The sequence below is a fragment of the Natator depressus genome, chromosome 5 (genome assembly GCF_965152275.1).
Source record: "Natator depressus isolate rNatDep1 chromosome 5, rNatDep2.hap1, whole genome shotgun sequence".
NCBI classification, from domain to species: Eukaryota; Metazoa; Chordata; order Testudines; family Cheloniidae; genus Natator; species Natator depressus.
This window is the reverse complement of record NC_134238.1, coordinates 126,503,664-126,531,103: the sequence shown is the minus strand read 5'-3', so window position 1 is coordinate 126,531,103 and position 27,440 is coordinate 126,503,664. Positions and strand designations below refer to the sequence as shown.

General features: G+C 43.5%; 1 protein-coding gene across 3 annotated transcripts in view; it reads left to right on the top strand.

The window, feature by feature from the left end:
• Nucleotides 1-106: 106 nt before the first annotated feature.
• The window catches only part of LOC141987820 (protein regulator of cytokinesis 1-like), a 39,071-nt gene continuing 11,737 nt past the window's right edge, over nucleotides 107-27,440 (top strand). Inside the window, exons 1-8 of one of the 3 annotated variants that reach the window (XM_074953602.1) lie at nucleotides 107-383; nucleotides 5,819-5,926; nucleotides 6,118-6,250; nucleotides 17,864-17,986; nucleotides 21,310-21,543; nucleotides 22,183-22,353; nucleotides 23,939-24,088; nucleotides 26,566-26,713. In XM_074953602.1, the coding sequence (XP_074809703.1) occupies nucleotides 5,904-5,926; nucleotides 6,118-6,250; nucleotides 17,864-17,986; nucleotides 21,310-21,543; nucleotides 22,183-22,353; nucleotides 23,939-24,088; nucleotides 26,566-26,713 (982 nt within the window). In that variant the 5' untranslated portion in view covers nucleotides 107-383; nucleotides 5,819-5,903. Of the gene's footprint in view, nucleotides 384-5,767; nucleotides 5,927-6,117; nucleotides 6,251-17,863; nucleotides 17,987-21,309; nucleotides 21,544-22,182; nucleotides 22,354-23,938; nucleotides 24,089-26,565; nucleotides 26,714-27,440 lie in introns of those variants that run through there. The other 2 variants (XM_074953603.1, XM_074953604.1) reach the window with 2 other exon arrangements.

Sequence of the window (27,440 nt, the reverse complement as noted above, 5' to 3'; positions counted from 1 at the left end):
GGTTCGCTGGTGCCTGGAGCCGGCCCTGTCAACCCCCGCTCCGCGGGGGCCTGGACACGGGGACTCTGTTGTTACACTAAGCTCCGACTGCTCGTGGGTCCGCTGCTCTCTTGGGCCAGGCGTGGGAGAGGTTCTCCCTTTAGCGGCTCCATCGAAAGCCAAAGCGTAGCTCTTGAAATACAGTACACCCCTCTTCGTGTTACACAAATGGTTTCCCCTGCTTACTTCCTGCTTTCCAAATCTGCCAAGTGTTAAGCCAGACCTGCAAAAATAGGAAAGAAACAGAGACTGGAAAAATCTGCAGAGAACCGGGGAAGCCAGCAGCGCTGGAAACGTGCTTGGAACCAGATCCTGGGGGGATTATTCTAGCAATTCTGTGCCACGTAAGTACTTTACTTGTGGATCAGATTTTGCAGAGAGGTGTTTTCCTATGGGTGGCTCAACCAGAAGCAGAGAATCCAGATGGAGGCACACTGCACAATAGTCCTTGGGCTCTCGAGTTCAGCAGGGAACTCGAAAAAAACAGCTTGCAAAGGAGCACTGCCATTAGGGGCCCGTGGGAAAACCTTTGCAACAGTTTCCTCGAACCAGAAGGAGGATGGAGAAGTGCCACAGGGTCGAGAATTGGGCGGAGGGGTGAGGAAACTGAGCATTTCAAAATGGTATGGAAACGAATTGTAATTTTTGGCAGTGAGTGGAAGTGAAATTTTATGTAAGCTATGGCCAGTGTTACCTCTGTACCCTCCTGGATTTCAGGGTGCAGAAGCAAAGGTATTTTACAAATACACCAAGATAATAAATTTGTGTGATAGGAAAACATTCTTAAATAGAAACTTTAGTTATGAAACAACACGTAATATTATCCCCAAAGTAAAAATGGGGCAATACTGTAAAATTATATGTTAGAGGAATTCGGGTTTCATAGCAAAGCAGAAATAAAGATGTTTTCTACTCCCACATAATCTGCAGTGGCTGTATGGTGTAACCACACCTTTTTCCTTTAATACTTCGAAGCAATTTTATATACTGGCTTTCTTTTCAGTGTATCTGTCTTTCCATATCTTCCTGCCTCCCATTTTTAAATGAGGGTCTTTTCTTCCTTTTGTTGCATTTTGGAGGGGGGGGTGCATTTTTGTTTTCCAGTTTTTGCTTTCTCTTTGAATCTGTCTGTTACAGCTTGGTTTACTTTTCATTTTAACTTTGCTTCTTTTCATTTACTTTCTCAGTGTCGTCTATTTCCTTGACTCTGTTTTAGTACTTATCTAGTACTAGAAGCTGGTTTTGTCTTTGTCATCCCCCTGCCTTCCCCCTTTCTACTTCCTTCCTGTCCTATTACAGTAGGGGTGTCTAGAAAATAAACTCACCTAAGATGAGGGACTAACACTTACAAAATAGGTTTCAGAGGGGTAGCCATGTTAGTCTGTATCAGCAAAAACAACGAGGGGTACTAAATAAATTTGTTAGTCTCTAGGTGCCATAAGGACTCCTCATACTTACAAAATAGTTACCCTCCTGAGTCTTTCTTGCCAGATGTCTCCATTCTGGTCACATCCCAGTTACCTATATTCTACACATACTTGGTGTATTTGTACTTCTATTGTTTGAAAACTGTTTTTAGTGGAAATAAAGAATAATGAAACTGAAAATGTAGGGTTTTTTACACTGAAAAGGAATCTCACAGCACTTCAATTTTGCCCCATCAGTATTTTTTTCTCTACTCATTTGGGGTGTTTGTTCTACATTTGGGCTGTAGCACATGGAGAGAGAAAGCTAGAACAGTTTAGGTTTATAACCACTCAAAGGGTAGCTTACCACTCCTTTTGGGTGAGTCCTGCTGTTGGCTTCTGACAGCTCTGTCCTTCGCAGATTCAGCTACTGCCAGGAGTACATTATGACTTAACTGTATGTACATTTAGGACTGGTCTACACTACAGAGTTAGATCAACTAAGACTGCTTCCATTGACCTAACTCTGTAAATGTCCACACTACACCATTGCTTCTGCTGATCTAAGTCACCCATTACACTGACATCATAACTCCACCTCCACGAGAGGTGTAGCATTAGGTTGATGTAGTTAAGTCAACACAGTGTCCGTGTAGACCAGTGGTTTTCAACCTATTTATCATTGTGGGCCGCAGGTTGAGAATCACAGCGCCCTATTCAAACACCCCCACAGTCCCCTATGCCCAGTGCCCCCCATGCAGAGATCCTACCACAGAGCGGGGCCAGGAGCAGATTCCTGGGTGTGGGCCAGGCAGCAGCTGGACCCCAGGATTCCACCGAGCGGGGCCATGCGGAAGCCAGCAGCCAGACCTAGGACCCTGCTGTGCCTCAGCCAGCAGCCGGACCCTGGGACCCATCCACCGTGCGGGGCTGGGCATCAGCCGGCTGTTTGACCCCGGGACCTCGCTGCCATGCGGGGCCAGGCAGCAGCCAGCCCCATCCCAGATCCGGCTGCACAGGGCCAGGCTGGGCAGCAGATGGACCTGGACCCTGCCATGCAGGGCTGGGTGGCAGGTGGACCCTGCAACTGGACCCGCCGGACAGCCAGGACCCGCACCCTGCTGCGTCAAGCTGGGCAGCCAGGACCCCCTGCACCCAGCCAGGAGTGGAGCGCGAGGCCAGGAGTGGAACCCCACCTCAAACCTGAGGGTGCTGCAGCACCCCTGCAAACCCCTAGTTCACAGAGCCCCCCCACCCCAAAGCCTGCCCAGAGACCCACTCTCCCACACCCTGCCATCCTATGGCACTCACCAGCCCCAAGCCTGCAGGAGCACTCCTGCAGGCTGCCAGACGCAGTCTCCTCCTCAGCCAGTCCCCCCCCCCCGCCAGGCCAGAGCAGCTGTGTGCTAACTGGGCTGCATGCGGCCACAGGTTGAGAACCATAGGTGTGGACACTGCGTTATTTACATGGCCTTTGAGAGCCTGAGCTATCAGCCCTGCGCAGGGCTCACTGCTGGAGCACAATGCCCTAATACTGTCAGTTAAATTGGTAGAAGCACTTCTGGTGAGGATGCGCACTGCCGACAGAGGGGGCATAGTGTGGACGTGAAAAACCATAGTAATTACTGTGGTGGCTGTACGTCAGCCTAACTTAGTTGACTTAATTCTGTAGTGTAGACAAGGCCTTACAGACTGCGTGAAAGAGCTTTCAGGGCAGATAGTCAATGGCCTAGTATTATACTACTCTCTGGCTTTTGTCAGAAAGGAAAGAACGGAGGCACTCAAGCAACACCGTAGTGCCTTGGTAGGACTGTAATGCCAGTGTGTTGTGCTTCGTGGTGTAACACCTTGTACATGAGAACCAGGCATTGGGCAAATAACAGGAGTTTCCAAGTTGCAAAGCCCAGGCACGCACATCACAGGTTTCCCCAGTTATTAAAGAGGAAACCTTTACCCACTATTCCTGAGGGGTTATCTTCACCTAAAACACTACAGCTGTAGCACTTCAGTATATGCTACCTATGCTGATGGGAGGGATTCTCCTGTTGGCGTAGATAATCCACTTTCATAAGAGACAGCAGCTAGTTAGACCAAAGAATTCTTCAAGAGAGCTAGCACTGTCTGGACGGGGACTTAGGTAGGCTAAACTACGCCACTCGGAGGTGTGGATTTCTCACACTCCAGAGCAATGTTAGCTATGCCAACCTAATTTTCTAGCATACACCAGGCCTCAAATTTGCTCCACCCTCAGCCCTTCTAGATGCAGTCCATGCCCCTCTCCTACCCCAACAAACAGGACAGCATTTTGGGATAGATCCTGTACATGAATACTTGCTAGAGGGGCAGATGGGCAGTTAAATGGCTTTGAGGGGAACTCCAGGTGTGTTGACATCATTGTACATATCTCCCTTCCCTACACACCCCAGTCTACCCTACACAGAAGTTCTCCCCTATATGGTCTCTGTGTGTCCCCAGTGAGACCATATACCCCTAAATACACCCACTGTGCCCCCCAGAAACCCTATAACCCCTACAAACCCACCAGAGACCCTATACACACTCATTATGCTCCCAGACAACCTATAACCTGCACTTGCCCCCCAGACCCTATACCCCTACGTATACCCACTATACTCCCCAGAGACCCCATATCCCCCTACATACACCGACTATACTCCCCAGAGACCTCATATCCCCCTACGTGCACCGACTATACTCCCCAGAGACCCCATATCTCCCTACGTGCACCGACTATACTCCCCAGAGACCCCATATCCCCCTACATACACCCACTATACTCCCCAGAGACTTCATATCCCCCTACGTACACTGACTATACTCCCGAGACCCCATATCCCCCTACATACACGGATTATACTCACCAGAGACCCCATATCCCCCTACATACACCCACTATACTCCCCAGAGACCTCATATCCCCCTACGTACACCGACTATACTTCCCAGAGACCCCATATCCCCCTACATACACCCACTATACTCCCCAGAGACCCCATATCCCCCTACGTACACCCACTATACTCCCCAGAGATCCCATATCCCTCTACATACACGGATTATACTCACCAGAGACCCCATATCCCCCTACATACACCCACTATACTCCCCAGAGACCCCATATCCCCCTACGTACACCGACTATACTCCCCAGAAACCCCATATCCCCCTACGTACACGGACTATACTCCCCAGAGACCCCATATCTCCCTACGTACACGGACTATACTCCCCAGAGACCGCATATGCCCCTATGTACACTGACTATACTCCCCAGAGACCGCATACACCCACTATACTCCCCAGAGACCGCATATCCCCCTACATACACCCGATTATACTCCCCAGAGACCTCATATTCCTCTACGTACAGAGACTATACACCCCAGAGACCTCATATCCCCCTATGTACACCTACTATACTCCCCAGAGACCGCATATCCCCCTACATACACCGACTATACGCCCCAGAGACCCTATATCTCCCTACGTACACCGACTATACGCCCCAGAGACCCTATATCTCCCTACGTACACCGACTATACTCCCCAGAGACCCTATATCTCCCTACGTGCACCGACTATACTCCCCAGAGACCCCATATCTCCCTACATACACCCACTGTACTCTCCAGAGACCTCATATCACCGTACGTACACCGACTATACTCCCCAGAGACCGCATACACCCACTATACTCCCCAGAGACCGCATATCCCCCTAAGTACACCGACTATACTCCCCAGAGACCGCATATACCCACTATACTCCCCAGAGACCTCATATCCCCCTATGTACACCTACTATACTCCCCAGAGACCGCATATCCCCCTAAGTACACCGACTATACTCCCCAGAGACCCCATATCCCCCTACATACACCAACTCTACTCCCCAGAGACCCCATATCCCCCTACATACACCGATTATATTCCCCAGAGACCCCAGTATCCCCCTATGTACACCGACTATACTCCCGAGAGACCCTACATAATCCCCCAGTGCCTCGGGGATTTCCCCGCTCACAGTCACATGACCTGCCCACGACCCCACCTCCGCGTGGTTCTTTTCGAGAAGGAAAACAAAGGATCTCGATTCCTATTGGTCCCTGCCCCGAGCGCCCCGCCTCCCTGGTCAACGTCATGACTGCTCCCCAGTATGAGGGGTGGTGGGCGTGGCCAAAATAGAACGCTGACTTTCATCCGGGCACCGCTCTGTATGTCACAGGCTGCGTCCCGGGGGGTGGGTGTGTGAGGATTTCTATAAGAGACGAGCTGTGAGTCGCTGGTTGTTTGGCCAATCGGGATGCGTTTCTGTGTTGTGCGGCTGGTTTGAATCCTGGTGGCTGCCGTTAGGTTCGTTAGCTGGGAGAGCTCCGCTTCAGCCGCGAGCTCGCGGTGTGAGCCCGAGAGGCTGAGCCTCCCCCGCCTCGCCGCGAGGATGCAGAGGACCCCGCGCAAGAGGTGAGTGAGCGGAGGGGGGTGGACGGGGCTGCCTGTCCTGGGCGACAGCCGCTCCTCGGGCCTCCTGCTCAGCCTCCCTCCCCCCCCCGCGCCCCGTCTCCCTCCGTACCCCGGCACCCCTTCTCCGCGTTGGCAGGCCGGGGGGGTCGGACGCTGAGCGGCCTGGGGCCTGACAAGGTGTTTCTCCTCAGTGAGGTCCTGGCCTCCTCCTTGGTGAGCAGCGTCAACCACGCCCTGGGGAAGCTGCTGGACATTTGGCACCAGATCGGCATCAAGGAGGAGATGCAGCTGGAGCGCATGCAGGCGGTCAAGCAGCACATCGAGGTGAAGGGGGTTGTGGTGGTTTGGGGCGGGGGGTCTCCTCACCCCGCACCTCTGTCCATTTCCCTGCCCAGCAACAATCCTGTCCCCTCCTCGTTTCCTCCTCAGTGGGCTCTGCTCAGCCTCACCTTTGTGCATTCCTCCTGCAGTTCCTGGGGTTCTTCATGGCTTGTGGGGGCTGCAGCTGGGTCCCTCTTCTCCTTCCCAGACGGGGGATTGCAGTGGGGAGGCGCAGAGGGACAGATGCTCACAATGGGGAGGGTAGCAGGGGCAGCTGAGCTGCTGGGCTCTTTCTGTTGCTTCCTGTGAGAATGGCAGTCCCATCCCGAGGGCAGGGGATGTGCCTCCTTCCTGCACCTGCCCTACCTGGCTTCTCTTCTCCAGGAAGTGGGGAAAGCAGCCATTCAGAGGGGGGTTTTCTCCTAGCTGGCGCTAAAATCATGTGCCTGTCAGTGACCTAGCTCTCGTCTCAAAAATATGATTTCCTGGGTTGCAACCTGGCCCACTTTAAGCACTGGTGCCCACCTGCTGCTAGATGTACTTTCCTGGGAACTCCCAGTCCATCCTGATATGTCCAGCACACAAGCTGTAGAATGCCAGAGCTGCAGCTATGTATGTGGCCTCAACTCTCAACCCGCTGTGGTGCTGTGAGAAGAAATACATCAAAGGTTATAAAAACTACAGTAATGAGGGCCATATAAATACCATTTTCACACCTTTGAGTGCTTCTCTTTGCAACTGGAATATTTCCAATGTAGTTTTTAGATGAACTTTTTTGAAAGTAAAGTTTTGCATTATAGATAATTTCGATTCTGTTAATAGAAGCAGAGCACTGTCTTACACACCTTGCAAGCCATTTCTTACCATATTAGACTCTTCTCTCCTCTCCCCTCTTCAAACCTCACTAGTACTGCAGCTCTTGCCTTAGAAAATAAACAATGAATGAGACAGGACTCTCCCATTAGGAATATTTTCTCTCAAATTCTCACAGCACAGGAAGATTTGACAGAACAAGAAGCAATGGTCTCAAGTTGCAGTGGGGGAGGTCTAGGTTGGATATTAGGAAAAACTATTTCACTAGGAGGTTGGTGAAGCACTGGAATGGGTTATATAGGGAGGTGGTGGAATCTCCATTCTTAGAGGTTTTTAAAGCCTGGCTTGACACAGCCCTGGCTGGGGTGATTTAGTTGGGGTTGGCCCTGCTTTGAGCAGGGGGTTGGCCTAGGTGACCTCCTGAGGTCTCTTCCAACCCTAATCTTCTATGATTTGTCACCTGCATGTCGTATTTAGCCACCTTAGCTGTGCATGCACAGAATAATTTTAAATGGGTTGCAACTTGGTCAAATAAAACAAATCTTCATCAGCACACTCAATCTCTCTACTCTATGCAAAATTTCAACTCTGCTTGGGCATTTCAACACTTAAGTTGGTAAGTTTTTTCTTGTGTATTGTGCCTGAAAAAGTTTGTTCAGACTATGCCTGAAAAACTTCAGATTGAAAGATAAAGGCTTTGGAAAGCTGAGCAACTGTGAACAGGGTTAGAACAGTAACTTCCAGGTATCTTTAAAACTGTACTTTTTTTTGTTGGAATAGTTATTGGTACAGGGTAGCACCATGACACCAATTCAATCATAAATTCCTTTATTAAATCCAAAGACCAAATTATATTTATGCAATTGCTCTAAACATGTCTAAAAAGCCTATATAACCAGGAATTACTACATCCAACCAGTAACAGATGTTTATAAGCATTTAATAAAGACACAAATGGACTAAATCCAGGGGTGCTTAGACCTATGTTAGTTTACTCCAACTTGGTCAGGCAGTTATTAGTAATGAATCCCTAAGAGTTCATCTTTTTATACCCTTTAACAAACAAGTGATTGCCAATTCCTGACTTTAGCTAAAAACTAGTTTTGGGTTGGGAACACTTATGCTTGGCATAGACGAGTTACAACTGAGCCCTTTTTTTCAAGATAACATTGGTGTGTCAGGGATCACTATAAGTTTATTGTATCACAACTTTTCTTTTTTTATTAGAATCAGTTCTGATAATTAGAAATTTCTTCTCATCACCTACATTGAGTTCAGCATTTTTACAACTTATCTTGCCAGCTACATTTTTTTCCTTACAGACTTCCCACAATGGCTAACTGACTTTTGTTTTACTTAAAACTACAAATCACAAATTTTCCTTCATTCCTACACTTTTGTACATGGTAGTTAGTGATGCGCTAAAGCTGAATTGTGCTAAGCACCTAAGTTTCTGCCTCCTCACATTAGTACAGAGATTTGAGCAGACACCAAGCTTACTACAAAACAGACTGATGTTTGTATGATTATCCTAGCTTTCTAAAATGAAACCTTAGGAGCTGTTGGAAAGGGAATGTAAGCTTGGCATACCCTATATGGATGGCCATTCTAAATGTACGAAGTAGTGCAACAGGTGCCAAATCAAAAATGGGCTAGTGGTCTTAGGAGCTAGGGGAGTTGGACTGTGGAGCCCTACAGCCCAAGGAAGTGGGCCAGACAGATCTGCATGCGGAAGTACCATAGAGGTTAGAGAGAGAAATGGCAGCTTCCACACACTTAGACCCAGCTTTAGAAACATTTGGGATCCAAAGGTTGGGTCCAGTTACAACAGATTGTCCCCTAGGAGGATTCAGCCAGATCTGTACCATGGAATTCACTAAATCTACATAAGTATACTAGCTCTGCAGTGACGGAAAGAGCAATAAAGTAATCAGTGGTCAATACATTGAATCTAAATACACATTGGGAGCTGCTTTGCTGAGTGAGTAGTGATTATTTTTACAGTTTTTCTGATCATGATGATACTTAAGTCAACAAAAGATTTGTCCAGGCTAGCTAGTGTGAACTAGTTGAACTACACAGATGTACAGTTTTCTTTACTCAGTTTCTTAATTTAGGTATAATCTTGGTGCAAGATTTGGTTCATACTAGTCATGTCCTGAGCTTAGAGACATTGACCTTTAAAATATATTAAAGTACAGCACAAGTGAAAGGTTTAGGCCTGTGCAAGGTCTAGAGAGGTGCTTAAGAAAAGTGATTAAATCTTACAGACCCAGGCCTGCAAACTAGTTTAAATAAGTAACAAGACAGGTGCAGGGTCAAATGTTACAGTATCTTCTATTTTGAGTCAACCATGGACCAAGTAGATCAGGATCATGCCATTTGAGAACTGGGGCTTGTAAATTGGATTTAGATATCTTGTTAGGGAATTGGTAGCATGTACAATTACTGAGGCTGTCTTGTGCCAAAGCTACCCTGAAGCACGACAGCAGGCAGTTTTGACTTGTAAGATTACATGCATACTAAAGTAACTTAATCAACACTGAAACAGCTTATTGTCATATGGGAGCTACTTGTAAAACAAATGAATGTTCACAATACTTGACAAAACATCCAGTTTTTATGTTAAAGCAAACAAACCAGATACTGCTGGCTTGATTTAGAGATTGGGAAGGATTAGAATTAAAGGGTAGGTCACTAATGATTAGATTAAGAGAGCCCTTCATAAAAAGCAATGGATGCCTGTATACCTCTGATTTAAACATGAGATTTAATATTGATTTTCTTAGCTAAGTGTGTCTGAACAGATTATCCACAGAACAGATGGTAAAGCTTGAGGACCAGAAAATGCTGAAGGTCAATGTGTGAATTCAACATCTGTAACTTAAGTGCCTCATTTTGTAACCAGTAATTAGTATCCCTTTTAAAATACTGTAGTGTTCCAGTGCATTGAGTGCAGAAGTTCTGCCAGGTTGTAGCTATATTGTGTCCCCATAGATTAGAATAATCAAGCAAATGCCTCATGACTTTCTCTGAGCTCATCTGACTACACTGAAATTTTATCCAATCTATTGGTAACCAGGATGGAGAGTTGTATCTCACTTAGAAGCTCACTGGATATCAGTTTAATTCACAGTCTGAAGTTAGTTACTGGACCAGGCTGAAGTAAATAGCTCTTGCAATCCTGCAAGCTGAGGAGATGAGCTTAAGCCTAAAGCTTTCCCTTTCTCTATTTGTAAGATCTAGAGATGTCTGGAGGCCACTGTCTCCCTGTCTGGGTTGCAATTAGTCTTCAGATATGGAGCAACTATGTAACTGGTATAGTGGAGGGAAGGGACAAACTAGTTTGGAACATATGGGCAGTGTAGAAGGAGAGGTGCACATATATCCATTCATTTCTTTCTTTCATTTAAAAGTGAATTAAAATGACTGCCTTCTAGTTAAGCAGGAGAACATTAAACTTGCTCCAAATCTTTTACATTCAAATGTTCCATTGGGTGTCTGCTTTCATGTTGCTCTTCTTTCAGGCAAGATGATCCTGCAGCATTGTCCCAACAATTTCTGAAAAGTAGTAGTGAAACTTACTAGGATCCTATATTGGAGGAGAAGGCTCATGCTATTGGTAGTTGATCTTAGTCTCTGCATTATTGATTTGACTTACAGTTCCATTGATGATGGAGACAGACCTGTTGGGTCACAATCTTACAGTTCATGGAAGACAAAAATACCATGCATCTGATAAACTTTGGGAGTGGGGTTTACTGATGTTAAGCATGAATAAACATATATATACACTGAAATAGATTGTGGAGTTTGTGAAGTGGTACTCAAAACTGGAAGGGTTGGGTTATACATGAGTCACATAACAAATGCTGGAACATCAGGCATGCAGGTTTTTGTTTTCCTTGCAACAATTAATATTGAATTTTGCAACTAGTGTCTAGGTGTATGGAGGCAGGAGTGAAAACGTGCTGCAAGGATCAGTAACTAAGAAGAGGCTCCAAAAACTAACGCTACGTGCCTAATTTTCATGTGAATTAAAGACCTCTACTGCTTCTCTCAAACTGCATAAAATGTTGCTCTGTATTCTATTTAGAAAATACCCAAGCAAAAACACCTTCTTTCATGCTCACCATGCTGTTTTATCTGATTTTCCTGGAGTTATTGTTTAGAGCAGAGTTATATCTCAAGTAGTTTCCTTTCACGAATACACAAACAGAAACTGAATCTGAGAAGCTTGGAATAGTATCGTGTGCTACCGTGAACAAGGAACTGCTAAGAGTGCTCAAGTATCCCCTTATATAAATGGATTCTGATTAGGGCTGCCAATTGCAGTTAATGTAAGCGATTAATGCAAAACAAATTAACTAGATTACAAAAAAGTCATGATTAATCAGTTTTAATTGCACTGTTAAACAATAGAATACCAATTAAATTATAAATATTTTGTACGTTTTTCTACATTTTCAAATATAAGATTTCAATTACAACACAGAATACACATTATAGTGTTCACTTTATACTATTTTTATTACAAATATTTGCACTGTAAAAGAAAAACAAAATAAATAGTATTTTTCAACTCCTCATACATGTACTGTAGTGCAATCGCTTAATCATGAAGAATTAGAATAATGTAGAATTATTTTTTTTACATAATAGCATTCAAAAACAAAACAATGTAAAACTTTAGAGCCTACAAGTCCACTTCGTCTTACTACTTGTTCAGCCAATTGCTAAGACAAACAAGTTTGTTTACAATTATGGGAGATAATGCTACCCACTTCTTATTTACAGTGTTACCTGAAAGTGAGAACAGGTGTTTGCATGGCACTATTGTAGCTGGCGTGGCAAGGTATTTGTGCCAGATACACTAAACATTCATGTGCCTCTTCATGATTTCACTTGTTCTATTGATAGGTACCTAGAGGCTAAATAGGATACTCCTGGGGGAATTCTGGGCCACTGCACATGGGAAGAATTTATGTCCCCCACAGCTTTCTTTGCTTCCCTGCAGAATAATAACTTTCTGATGGGGAAGCAAAAGGAAGCCACAAGAGCAGTCATGTGACCCTCCCCAACAGTATGTTGTGGGTGCCCAGGGCAGAGAGGTAACTCACTGTGGAGCAAGGGGAGGGACTGCAGAAGACCCGGCTGGTGGCTCCTAACCTGGGCTGGGCTCAGCTGCTAGTCCCGGCTGGGCTGGGGAGGACGGGACTTCCCCTGCACGGCTTCTGGGGCTGTCATACCCACCCCGGATTTCTCCCCGGCTGTAGGAAGCTCTGCAAACTGCCTCTCACCACCCCCACCCCTGTGCTTCCTGCACCCAGCGGTCCTCAGCTGCAGGGGAAGGGATCACTGTACAAGGAGCTGCTCCCCCATCCACCCAACCCCTGGTGCATCCAGATCCCCTCATACCCAGTGCCACTTCCCTTGCACCTGGACCACCCTGCGCCACCTGCACCTGGATCCCCACCTTACTGAGCCCCAACCAGCTGCACCTGGATCCCCACCCCACTGAGCCCCACTTCCCCAGCATCTGGACCCCACCACAGAATGCCCTCAGGAGTAGGGAGCAGGGGTTGTACAGTGTTTAAGCAGAGAAACTAAGAATAGCTGTGTCTTGCTAACTAACATATGGGCAATATGATGTTTTATAGATGCTCCCAGAAGAAAAATAATTCATATAGGTTTCCTGAATGGAGGGCGATCACCTGCTCTCTATCCACATAGGGGGAAGGTTTTGGTCTTTACTATGACAGAAGTTCACTGCTACAACTGCCTTTCTGAGACTGGAATAGGGGAGCAAAGTTGCACACTCTGTGCCAAATGATCAGAAAATGAGATGGGGAAGCTGGAGAGTATTGACACCTCATTTGTGTAGCTGAGTAGAGGCTGCCTGGAGTCAAGAAATACAAAAGCTGCATGTTAAGTAACTAACTACCACAGTGATGTTGCATGATCATGATGGGGAGGCATAGAGATTCATGCTGAGTTGGTGAACTCATCTCCCTTGTGACTCATGGTAACTTAAGTTCAGGCTACAAAACTAAATTCTGATGCCCACCTTTGTTCACCCAGATGAGACCCTACTTAAGAACCATAGTTACCAACAGGGTGCTTGTATGGAATTTATTATCTATACTGCAGGAGCCGCAGTCCTGGACCAGGAACCCATTGTGCTAGGCACTGTATGGCAAAGGCCATCCTTGATCCAAAGTGCTTAGTCTGTTTTTTATAACATACTTCAATAGCCAAAACCAAATGCACCCAGAAAAAAATACTGTAGTGCTGTTTGTATTTCAATAAGTATTTGAGGGTTATTGAATAATCTCTCCTCTCAAATGAGGTACTAACCTTAGAGTTGCTTTTAATAGGCTGTGACCATTTACATTTACATCTAAAATTCTGAAACTTCATTAACTCATTAATTATGGGCTCCTGCATACAAAATAAGTCCCAAATTTTAACTGACTTTCCTATCAAAGAGTTAGTTGTCTTGGATTTAAACCACTTAAATGCCTCTCAAGTGAAAATATGCCATATGTAGCCCCCTAAGAAGCTATTTATATCTTTACAAAGGAACTAGGAAAAGACAATTTGACTTTTTCAAGGGTCTCTTAGGCATGAATTGGCAAAATGTGCATTAGGTCAGATTTCATAAATGGATAACAAATCTCTCACGTAGGCAAAGCCAACTGCCCAAATTCTAGTGAAATAAAAATAGAGATGCTTGATAGGCATACCTTCTCGCCACTGCTAAGGTACTTTGTAGTTCTTAGGATCACACATGACATGGAAAAACATGCCCCCTACTTAGACTAGTTTCCTAACTAAATGTTAGACATGACAAAGAAGGATTTAAATACTGGGTTGGGCCAGTGGTCTACACGACCAGTGTCTTGCCTAACAACAGTTATTGCCAGATGCATCAGAGTAAGGTGTTCGAAATCCCAAAATGGACAATTATAGAATATGTGGCCTATGGCAACTTAACTGATTACACCCCTCAGAGGATGGCTAATTCCCTTAAACCTGAGGGTTTATTGCTTCCTAACACTTTCTTTTTAATCCTGTCTTGTAATTGTGGGTGTCTTCATCCATATAAATACCCAACATGTATTGATCCAGCCATCTGCAGTCTCCAGCTGTGCTTCAGCAGCAAGTTGTAGCTGTATTCCAGTAGCTAGCCCTATATTGCCCCTCAGATCATATGCAAAGTAGCTCCCAACTTTCTGGATCAGCTGGTGATGGATATAGGCAGCAAGTGCTGTACAAAAGAATCCTGAAGAATCTCCTAGAGCTGATTTATTCTTCTGTTTCCATGAACATGGTAAAACATAGCCTATTTGCAGCTTAGTGGTTTGGCTGTCTGAGGTAGCAATCTTTGAAAGATTCCTAGCGACCTATTCCACTTCCTTCCTGGTCTCCAAATTGTTGGAAGTCGTCAGAATGATCTGAATTTGAACAACTTAAAACAAGTCACTGAAAACGAAGTTAAAAATGGAAACATTGAGTTCTCCTTGACATGTCTTCAGCACTTTCCTAAACACTTAACCTAATCAGATCATTGCACTGACATTTTCTCAGGTTCTCTTGTGCATTTCCAGAACCTTCTCAATGTAACTCCTCTCCTGGAGCCTTAATTCATTCATTGGGATGTATCGGCAGGAGTGTCGTTGTAAGCAAGACATGCAAAATCTTTTACTCTACTCCACGCTGATTGGGCATCAGTTGGAGTATTGTCAGTTTTGGGTGCCACATTTTGGAAAGATCTGGACTTTCTCCAGTTTGTCCATAGGAGACCAACAAAAATGATTAAAGGTTTAGAAAACATGACCTATGAGGGAAGACTGAAAAAGTTGGGTTTGTTTAGTCTGGAGAAGAGAAGACTGAGGGAGGCTATAACAGTTTTCAAGTACATAAAAGGTAGTTACAAGGAGGAGAGGGAAAAATAGTTTTCCTTAATCTCTGAGGATAGGACAAGAAGCCGAGGTCTTAAATTGCAGCAATGGAGGTTTAGGTTGGATATTAGGAAAAACTTCCTAACTGTTAGGGTTGTTAAGCACTGGAATAAATTGCCTAGGGAGATTGTGAAATCTCTGATATTGAAGGTCTTTGAGAACAGGTTAGACAAACACGTGTCAGGAATGGTCTAGTTATTACTTTGTCCTGCCTTGAGTGCAGTGGACTGGACTAGGTGACCAAATGAGGTCCCTTCCAGTCCTAGTAATGAAGTCTATTACTAATGAAGTCAGCCTGTTAGATTGGGATCAGTGGGGGGACTTAGTGTGGAAGATAGTCTTTTAAAAGGAAACTAACTAAAATGGTGCATGTGCTGTGACAGTCTACATAAATGGCAGTTGGTTGATCACTGTAAATGTCATTAAGTTGCATGAATAAAATTCTTCCCACTTTGTATAAAAGAAATATCTAATTCCTTGCTTTTATAAAAGCTTTTTATCAGTTGATATTGAAGTGCTTTACAGAGGAGGTCAGAATTATCACCGTATTAAAAATAAGAAAACAGGTGAAGTGAATTTGATGAAAGTAATTTTAGCATCTGCAAAAGTGGACATGCATACTGAAACTTGATGTGCAAAATCTAGCGACATTAAGGGAACATAGCTCTAGGTTTAGTCCAAACCTTAATGTGCATAGAAATTGGGCCTGAGAGACAAGGTAACAATCCTCAGGGACTATTTTCTAAGGATTGCTACCTTCTTTTTTCTCTGAGAGTATTTTCTAAGCATATGAAGCTTCTGACTATATCTAGGCCTGCCTTTCTCAAACTTCATTGCACCATGACCCACTTCTGACAACAAAAATTACTACATGACCCCAGGAGTGGGGACTGAAGCCTGAGGTTGCTGCCCTGGGTTGGGGGGCCCAAAGCCCAAGCCCAAACACCTCAGGCAGGTGGGGCCAAAGCCCAACCCCAGGGGCTTCAGCCCTGGGCAGAGGGCATGTAACCTGAGCCCTGCTGCTGAGGGCTGAAGCCACTGGACTTCGGCTTCGTCCCCGGGAACTGGGACTTGGGTTTCAGCTTCATCCCCAGGCCCAAGCAAGTCTAAAGCCAGCCCTGGTGACCCCGTTAAAATGGATCCCCTGATCTAGACCTATGTTCCCTTAATGTCCCAAGATTTTGCACATTGAGTTTCAATATGCATGCCCATTTTTGCAGATGCAATGACTTTCACTAAATTATTTTCATGTGTCTTAAGAAACATGATTTAACAACTGACATAACGTTAGTCAAGTCACCTCTTGGCCATTCACCAGAATATTGTGCAGGAATCCAGCTGCTGAATCCTCAGCTGCCTTAAGCCTCCAAAATCTGACTGGACTTCAGGCACTGCAGTTTTCTTGGATCCTCTAGGCACACTTGGGGCACAGACACTGTGTCTGCTCTCTTCTGAGAGCTGCAATGCTGTGGCCTGCTGCCCAGTCCCTAGAACCAGTGCTGGCCACTCAGACTCTCCCCATAGCTTAAACACAACCTCTTTCAGAGCTCCTGCTATGGGATGTTCTGGGTTCATAGTTTACCTTCTCAAGGGGAATATGAATAGTGTAACACAAATGCACTTTGCACAGGATTCTAAAGCCAGTACTGTTACTCACATGAGGAAATACAGTTCCATACAAAAATAAAACCTACATACCTTTATCTGCTGCAGTTTCTTCACCATTCCAGAGCATTCTTTGGGCTGGGGTCAGTCGTCTGGGCCGATCCAGGGTCCTTCTGCTGCATGGTTTGTGTTCTGAAACATGGACACTTCTCTCTCCTGCCCAAAAGCTCCCATGTGGCTCTCCCAGTCTTCCCACTGAGAGTATATCTACACTGCAAACAGGAGGTGTGATTGCAGCACATGTAGGCATACCTGAGCTAGCTCTGAGTCAAGTCACTACAAGTAGTGTAACTGCAAGGTCACAGGCTAGCCTCCCAAGTAGTCTAGCCTGGAACCATGGGTACGTAGTAGGGCAGCAAGCATGTGCTGCCACACCTACACCGCTAATTTTAGCCAGCTGGCTCTATCATGGCTAGCTTAGGTGTGTCTACATGTGCTGCAATTGCACCTCCCTGACTGCAGTGTAGGTGTACCATAATCCTTTTTAACCCTTGCTTTATCTGTCCTCTTTGGAAATTTTCCGCTCCCGCCGCCTGCCCAACAAGTAGGCAGAAGTGTAGCTACTCCTAGGCTCCCGCTAACATCAATACAGCTATTGGCTAGTCACAGTACAAACATTAAAGTTAGGGATCCTCCACTGTCATGGTTTATACTTAAAATTTAGATTGATCTAGCTACGTTGCTTAGGGGTGTGAAAAAATTCACACCCTGCGTGATGTAGCTATGCCAACCTAACCCTGGTGTAGACATGGCTAGGCTGATAGACGAATGATTCAGTTGACCTAGCTACCACCACTTAGGGAGGTGTATAACCTACAGCAATAGGAAAAACTTCCATTGTTAGACACAGTTTTTATCTATGCTACAGGGTTAGTGTTGCATAGCTATGGTGCCAAAGCTATGCTGCTGTAGTCCCTGTAATGTAGATAAGCCCTTAGTCTGGTGTGTTCCTGATACAGGTCCTGTCAGCAATGGTGGATAAACAGAAATAGAGGCATTTCATGATACTGCAGTTTTCATAGTGGCAACCTCATAACATTAACCAGAAGTTGTACAGCAATTTACAAATTATATTGATAGTTTAGCGCTGGGCCCAGTGTTGGGCTTGGTTACTGTGAAGTATGTTAGATCTATCCAAGTTATTAATAATTATTTTGTACCCTTTCCTGGGCAGGATCTGTTGAACGAAATGATTACAGAGGAATGCCAGTTAAAGGAAAGAATCGAAAGCAGCATTGAACGCCGTAAAAAGGAATTGATGTCTCTGAGAAATGAACTGTCACTGGATCCCTACCTGGTAAGATGGGTCTAGGTTTATTATGCCTGACACACAATCTACTAGTTGACTCCAAGGTTAAATTTGCTGTTTGAAACTGTTCAAATATGGATTAAATGTTCCCATGTATGTGGTGTTTTGATGTAAAATTTCAATGTTAATATTTATGCTCTTTGAATTTTCTATACAAGTTTTGGGTTTTTTCTTTTTCTTTTTGGTCTTTGTCTCCCCCCCTCCCCCACCATACAGTTTTCATAAGAAATCTAAAGTTGTTCTCTAGCAGAACATCTACCTCTATTATAATTTGTTTTTAAAAGTATGGGTCTATAGGGATCAATTCTGAGCACATCTGCTAAAACAAGTAGTTTATAGAAAAATACTAGACTAAGGGTCACTTTGCTTTTTATATTAACAAACAGTTAATCTAGCTGCAGAGGCCATCAAATCTCTCCCTTCAGAGAAATTCATGAATTGCCTATTGAAAAATGACTGCTACTGTGATCTGAAGACTGAGGGCTCAGGCCGCATCAGTTAAAATGGTTGCCATTTTGCTACAGTAGGAAAATGCTGAAGCTTACGAAGCCTTTGGCAAATATGACCACTGCCTCCTATTGTTCCCGGTGGGAAGGATACTCCGTTGATATCAGGAATGATTGCAGCCCCTCCCTACTGTTTCAGGAGAAGGGAGGATCCCTGTGAGGAATAAAGGAATATGAGGGGCAGGGAAAGCCGGAGAGGAAACTGGGACATGTTTCATAACCTCAAACCCGTTTACTTGTCTTGCACAAAAAATATTAGACTACTTCCTTCTCTTGCCTTGGTATAACTTAAACATGATATCTATCTGCTATGTTCAGCAACCATTGTGAGCTGTCATGACTTTGTCCAAGGAAGACCAGTCTCCAGAATTCCATGTTGTCTGGTACACATGGAGCTTAATCCTTGTGTAACCTTGCAGTAAACCCCCTGCGACATGGGACATTGGTCCTGACAAACTTGATAAAGTTGCCTTTGAGTTGCCTTTGTCCACATAAGCTTGTTTCTTAGATGAGAAATCATTTTCCTGGTAGCAGTGGTGTGTGCTCTCAGTGACTAATCTGATTTAAATCAAGTCTTAAGTATAATGTGGTGGTGCAGACTCAGTTTGGAAAGGAGTTCTGCATTAGTGATGCTGTTCTGCCCAGAGTGTTCTATGCCTGTGTCACTGTGTGGCCCAGTGTAGCTCTGAATGGCCATCAGTCTTGTGAATGGACCCAACTGCTGGACCCAAATGATTGGTCCCTTTTCCTAGCTCTGAGGGTTTCAGGCAACTCCCAGGTGCAGACCCCATGTTTGACATTCTTCTGAGGCAGTGGGACACCAGAGTTTGGCCACCTTAGACCCCAAAATAGTACCTCAGCTCTCCTGGGCCACCAATTGCTTAGACACTTTTTCGCTGAAGTCTTGCAACTGTGGCTTCAGGGACAATGTGCCAAAAAACACAGGCTTAGGTATCTGGTTAAGAAATTCCTGTGTGACCTTTTTAAAGCATGCTAGTGTTAGATTTTTTGAAAAACGCAAATTTGAACATAGCCGCCACCACCTCCCTTCCTTCCTTGTCTGATCATGCTACTCCTGTGAATCCTAGGTTAGGGCTAGGAAGCACTGCCTGTCTACCTTAATCTGATTGTCTTGCACATGCTGGTTGTCTGGCCACTTTGTTTTAAGAGGAGTGCTTCTCTAATAGTCTTTGTCCCCCTTTTGCCCATATGCTTTGGTAGGGGAGTTCCAAGTCTCAGCCTACCTCCACGCCCCATTGGCTTCTGTGCAGTGTCAAAGTCAATGGCTCTACCAGTTGAAAACCCATTGTTGCAGTTGGAGAGAGTCTTTGAATGTTGACTGCCCTTTAAGGCTCTGTCACAGTGTCTGTCTTTTCACTAGGTGTCAGACCCCTGTTACAAAATGCTCTAATCCATAAAGGTGATTGCAGCATAAAATAGCCCCCCTGAAACAAAATGAGGTTCACCAAACAAAATGGGTTTCAAAATTTGACACAGACATATATCCTCAACTTGTCACAGCTTACATCTCCATCCTGGAAGACTTACCTCCATATGCTCTGTTAAAATCCTTGAACATCTACTTAGAGCACACTAAAGCCCCTAAAGTCCACCCAGTGCATAAGGTTTTCATACCAATTTGCTGGTTAATTCAGTTACCAAAAGACCATGGCAAAGTGTATGTCTGTTTCACACTCCTTTGACCTCCTTGGCCCAAAACTACAAATCCATGTCAATCAAGGCTTGCTAGATTGGAGATAAGAGTGCATAGCTTGCTTTAGGAATATTTCTATCACAGACTTGCCAAGCAGTTTACAGGCTCCCCTCCTTTCACATTCACATTGTGCTGTTGCTTGGATTGATTCTCTGTATAGGACTCCTTGCGCTCCAGAACTTGTTCCCAGGGTTAGATGGCCAAAATCTTCTAACCAGAACCTGTTTAATTGGATGGTCCTTATTCTCAGTTGACTGACTTTTGACAGAGTGTTTACTCTTAGAAGTGGGCTCATTGTGCTTGAATATAGAGAGATCTTGAAGGTTTGGATCTGGTATACATATACTCATTATATATTAACTCTAGTTTAAAAAAAACAAACAAACCTGCTTATACTATTGGCCCTGTTGCTCCTCACTGTAATTGTGCTGTTTTCTTCTGCAATATCCCTTGAGATTTATTGCACTAAAGAGTGCAAATTCTGCACACAGGGTGTTCTCTTAAAGAATTGAAAACTTGCCTGTAATTTCCCTCTGATCATATGTTGTGGGTTTCTCATGTACCTGCTACTTCTCCTCAGTTTGGATTTTTAACACTTTTCTAGATGTTTCCTCTTGCACCTTGTCCATTCTTCTCTGACACACGATATTGTAGTGATCATATTGAATTGGCTTATCCTTGGAGATTTGTCTCCTGCTCAGTCAAAGGAATTGACTGGAATTTTGGAAGGTGTCTTTTATACTTGTGGGGATGGGCCTAGCTATGTGATGGCCTGTAAGTAGGGGAGAAAATGGGGTAGGGGACTGTCTCACTGTCTATATAGCTGCCCTAAGGATTAAACTTCTGGGCTACAGGAATTTTATCAGTCTTAGGTGAAACAACTAAGATCCCAAGAATGAGAACATTAGAAGGTAAGTAACTTCAGCGAACAGAAGTACAGGTCTCTTTCCCTTCTAATTGCACACACTGAAGTTTTGGTCCATCACACATTGATTGTACCTGACTACTTTTCTTGATCCCAAGTCACAACCAAATGTTGCAAGGCATTATGTATCCTTACGATTACAAAACGTGCTTCAAAAACTCCACAGGCTGAAGAGGGTATATCCATCCTTCAGATGGAGAAAGATCTACGACTGGCATTAGACGCTACACTCAAAGAAAAAAATGAGAGGCTGGAGGAATTGAAGCAACTTCAGCAGCAAGATGAAAAGCTCTGTGCTGAGCTTTTTGCTACCCCTTACTATATACCTACTGGCAGCATTCCGAGTCGTTCACAGCTGGAAGAGTTAAAGGAACATGTTAGGATGCGTTCAGATGAGAAGGTATGTGATGTTTTAAAAAAAAAAACAAACATCCAATAAATGAATGTGATTTGGGGCTGTAGAGGAAAGTGTTTTCCACCTCTGCATTTTAACCAGAAAAGAATGCTAGTTGCAGTGTCCTCTGATCGCTGAGTGTAGTTAATACTACTTACTTTAATACTGATTTTTAATCCAGTTTAATTAAATCATATTATGGCCTAATTATCCATATATATTTAAAGGCATTATATAGCTGAGACATCTCACCCTGTTTAAGGAGTTCTTTAAAAGTTATGGAAAATAATAGTGATGAAATTTTAAAATGTTTGTATGAAGTACAACTTCACACTGTCTAAGAATAAAATTTTAAATGCTGTTCCCATGAACTGAGTTCCCTTTTCTCCCTTTGTGATTACCAGATAGTACTTGGATGATGGCGTACACTTCAGCTTCTGTGCAGTGCTTTTAAGTTTTAGATAGTTTTTGTACAGTATAGTTACAAAGCTATCAATCCATACTCAGAAATGGAGTGACCTGAACTAGCCAAATCATATTACCTTCGCTATTGCCTTGACATGGTATCTTAATCTACAGAGCCTCAGTATGAGACAATATTCTAACCAATTGTATATAAAATGCTTGTTTTTAATTTTTCAATAGAAACAATGTCTGGAAGTTTTTCTCAGACTAAGAAATGAAATCAGGCAGTATAATGAAGAGATTGGGCATACACCTGATTCTACTCTTGAAAAAGAGGCGCTTTCTGATGATGAGGAATCTTTTTGTCTTGCCAGTAAGAACATTGAAGCTCTTCAAACACTTGTTAATAAGGTTAGATTTTTAAGTGACTAAGAGAAGATATAGGAACTGTTCTTAACAATCACATGTAACACTGACACCTATAATTAGGATGCGTAAGCATTGCCATTATAATACTTCCTACATCCTTAAGAACATGGGAATTGCTATGCAAGAGCAGTAGTAATCCATTGTGTCTAGTATTTTGTCTGGCAGTGGCCAAATCTAGATGCCTCCCCTCCTCCTCTTTGTGGCTATATGGACAGGATTGCTATCCTGTGCTTGGTGCTCCCTTAGGGCTCAAGCAAAGCCAGGGGAGCAGACAGAGTGCCTATTTTTCCCCCTTCTTCTTAGTCATTAGGCTTCTGAGAAGCTGAAGCAGAGTAGATGGACTAGCTTTTTCTAGCACTCCTATTCCCACTCTTTTGAGTGCTCTGGGGATTCAGGGGAGAAAAAGGTAGCACCATGCTTTCCTTTTTTCAGTTTAGTTTGCCTCCTCTCAATTCTGAACAAAACTGCAAGAACTTATTATAATTTTTTCTAGACCAAGAACCAAATACACAGGAACTCAAAGCCTGTTCTTAAAGATAGCTATACTGAATAACTAATATCCAAATACCATATATGGTAGCATCTGTTTTATGATGAGCACACAAGCCACATGTTTCAAGACAATTAAATGCTAAAGTCTTTCAGTGTGTCTTGACTTCCTTGTTCTTTGTTCTCTTCTGTTAACCTCAGAATTGATAATAAATAAGCCATTGGCAGTATATGCGCAATGCCTTTAGATTGGAAATAGAAGGTCTTAATTTAAGTACTCTATCAAATAAACCTGTTCTGCAACAGTTCGCTAACCCATGCTGGTCCATAAAACACTTGAAGCTGCTGGAACCTTGTCTGTTAGCACTGGTGGGATTGATAATGTTAATGCAGCTGAGTTGGTGGGAATATTTTAAATCCCTGGTATACATGCAGTCCTAGAAATGGATTCTCCTATTGGTTGTTGCATGATAATAGGCCAGCTTGAGAGCTTCCACTATCTACTCTTTAACAATTTTGTTTGCGCTTCCAATGCTATGTCTAACGCTTCACCAGCAATAAATTCATTTAATATAATAAAATTCAGTCTTCAGGCATGTCCTGATAAGAATCAGCCAGAGGGGAAGGGTTATGACTGTTTCCACAATGTACCATAAACTCTGAGTGGCAGTTGCTATTAGTAATGTCAAGTGATGATAATTTGCAGGGTTACTGGCAACTCTTGATTTCTGCTTGTATTGATGATTTAAAGATGTCTTTCTATCGGCTTACATCAGGAATGAACTAGACCTTTGGACATTACAATAATATTTGTGTTAAAGAGTATAACCTTGCATCAAAATAGTGACTTATACTTAACTGTACAGATCCCACAAACTTAGTGTCCTCACTGCAATGCTGTAAGAACAAGCTTTCTTCCTTTTTCCACATCTTTACTAGAGCGTGTACATTATTTCTCTTCCAGTGTGGGTTGGTTCACCTTGCTATTATACTGTAGTTTCTCAGCGTTCTTCTACATTAAGGTGCTATCCTCTCTGAAGTAAGTTTACCTCATGCTATCATACTATGTGCCTTGTAGTTGCAGTTGAAGAAAGAATCTGTAATCTCAACTCGGGAGGCTCTCAAGGAGAAGGTACAACTTCTGTGGAATAGACTGCACTGGCCAGTAGAGAAGCAGGAACAATGTAAAATGAATATTAAAGGCTCCATTACTCAAGAAGTTACCATGGTAAGACAATACCTTGCATATTTTTCATCAAACTACTTCCCCTGCCTTTCTTCTTACAGAAACTATTTTAGGTTTTTCTTTAAATAGACAAGCTTTGTCACAAAATCCAACTACATAAGAAATGCAAGGCTTACACTAAGAACTCACTCTGAGTGAAGGCAAACCCTTATGTATATTCAGATTCCCCTTAAAGTGGTATTTTTGCTGGCAATTGAACCTGTACTACTGTTGCTTTCAATTTGAGGTTGAAACGCTGTCTTCTGAAGTCAGCAACACTTGGGCATGACTTAGTTGCCCTTCAGTTTTAGAGTTCCTTGCAGTTATTGCTTCAATTTCCAGACAGGGTGGATAAAAATCATTATTTAAAACAAGATTTTTTTTTTAAATTAGGTTAATTTACCTGTTAGTACTCCTTCACTATTTTACCACTTTTTGGGCTTAAATTGCTAAACTATTGGTTTCTTAGTTGGTGATAGAATTTCAGATTGTACATTGATTATTTCTGCCAAGACGTTTCATACTCAAAATGTTTATATGCTGAAAAAGACAAGCCCATAGTGTGAACGCAAACTTGAACACGAAATAGCGGAATAAAAGCCCATGCTACGTTTATAGTCTGCACCACTTTCTGATATATTGAACTTCTCCAAGTTAAAAAAAGATGACATATATTTCAACACGCTATACTCATCACTTTGAAGTGACTTAAAGCACAAATCTCACTCACGTAAGTGGTTTTAAAAATCCCACCCTTGGGTACCTAAATGCGGGTGATGCCTTGCCTTGTCACAGTGCTCACCAGGCATCGCAAGCTGTTTAGTTTAGTGCGATAGCTCATTCAGGATATGTTGGGCTGTATGACCATTAGTTGAATCTTGAAATCCTGTGTCAGTTTTTGTAACAGCTAATGCTATTAAGACCTTGAGTGGTGGGGGGGATCTCTTAATCAAAACCCTGGATGTTGCATAAATGTTAAACAAGTGTTTCTGGTGGTGGTAAGTGTTCTCTGAATAGAAATTAAGTAGCTACCCATAGGGCCAATGGGTATCTTGAATTCAAAGAAGGCATCACTTTCTTCTGGAGGCAGAAACCGAGGCAGGAGAAAAATGTCTCTGGAAAGTAATCGTACTCAATTTGGTTGCTTAAACTTCAGTTATAGCCCAGGGCCCCAACCAGGTCAAGACCCTGTTGTGCAAATTGACTCATTTGATTGGATAGAAGCTTCTTATTAAAATGGAAGCCCCCCCCCCGCCCCCGGCTCTCCTGCTGGTAATAGCTCACCTTAAGTGATCACTCTCGTTACAGTGTGTATGGTAATGTTGCCGGCACAGAGTACCCGAGGCAAGCAACAGTTGGGTTCGTTGCCTGGTATGCGTTGCGCCAATGACCACAACGGGGTGGAGAAGCAGAGAGATTTATTTGAAGCTTTAAATAGGGCACAGGGAGACTGAGCTGTCTTAAATCTTGCAGCCCCGAATGCAGATTACAGTATACAATTTATACCTTTGCTTATTTTATTACATAAGCTTATATAATTAATTACCTGTTGCCCCGTATAATACTGTAGCCAATCAGCTAAAGCAAAAATCAGTTGTGTTTTTTCTTAGTAGCATTGCCTGAGCTTTGCCTTATTTGGGTTTATTTGTTATTAGTTTTTGCTAAATATTTTTGCTTTATTTATATGTTTTTTAGGCCGAAGCTGGCCTTGGCTAGCGAGCCGTGTGCAAAGCTGTTTGTGTGCTAGCTTCCTTATAGTTGTGCAGGGTCACAGAGAGTTCAAGCAGCAGAGTGGCTTCAGTTTGCCTGGGCCTAGAGCAAGAGGGCTTTATTGACACTCATGGTTTTTTACCCTCTTGAGTTACCTAGAGTAGTGCCCAGTGTTACCAACAGTAACACCCATTGTTTCATGTTCTCTGTGTATACAAATCTCCCCACTGTATTTTCCACTGAATGCATCCGATGAAGTGAGCTGTAGCTCACGAAAGCTTATGCTCAAATAAATTTGTTAGTCTCTAAGGTGCCACAAGTACTCCTTTTCTTTGTACCTATTAAGAGATTGTTGTTTAGTATGTTTCAAGCACTCCAGTAATCAATGCCTCACGTCAGCAAAGCTTTATGGCCTCTGCCTGTTGATGTGACAAAACCATGCCTCCCACTTGACTGACTGGGTGTAGACACGTGCCTGAACTTGATTACTATTTCAAGTTTGTCCTATTTTAGCCATTTACGTTCTTTCTGCAATACTGACTTTATAAGGCTATTTTATTTTCCTTTTAACTTGATAAGTGTATTGCTAATCACTATACTCCCATATACTACAATAGTTTCCAGAACACTAAAGGCTCAAAGGCTGTGCTGATGATATGTTAAGATAAACAGCATGAAGCTATCCTATGAGTAAGAGAGCTAGGAATGTTAATGAAGATGCATTGTTGGCCTTAATGCATTGTTTTACATTATTTTAAATAACTTTCTAGTGGGAAGAAGAGCTGCTGCGTCTGGAAGAACTGAAGAAAGAAAGCTTGAAGGGAGTGATTGAAAAAGTCAGACAGGAGCTTGACCTTTACTGGGAAAAATGTTTGTATAGCACAGAACAGAGATCAGCCTTTCATCCATATTATGATGGTAAATCTTCACTCTGACCTGCCACTCTTCCATTTCATGTGCAAGGATTGATTGGTATAGACTTGAAGGCATGATCATCTAGTCTGACCTCTTGCATATTGCAGGGCACAGAACCTTACCCACCCACTTCTGTAATAGCCCCATAACTTCTGGCAAGTTACTTAAGTCCTCAAATCATGATTTAAAGACTTCAAGTTACAGAGAATCCACCATTTACTCTAGTTCAAACCAGCAAGTGACCCATGTTGCAGAGGAAGGCGAAAAATCCTGCAGGTTGCTGCCAATCTGACCTGAGGAAAAATTCCTTCTCAACCCCACATATGGTGATTAGTTAGATTCTGAGCATGTAGATGAGACCCACCAGCCAGACACCCAGGACTTAATTCAGAGACCCTCCCATCTTTGCCTGTTGGAGATATTTGCCAATAGCTGTCACAGATGGGCCGTATGCCATTGTAGGCAACTTCCTCCATACCGTCCTCTCCATAAAAGTATCAAACTCAATCTTGAAACAAGTTAGGGTTTATTTGCCCCACTACCTCCCTTGAAAGGCTTTTTCAGGACCTCCCTCCTCTGATGGTAAGGAATCTTCATCTAATTTCAAGCCTAAACTTGTTGATGGCCAGTTTATGTCCATTTGTTCTAGTGCCAACATTGGCTCTTAACTTAAATAACTCTTTTCCCTATCTGGTGTTTATCCCTCTGATGCATCTTTAGCAAGCAATCA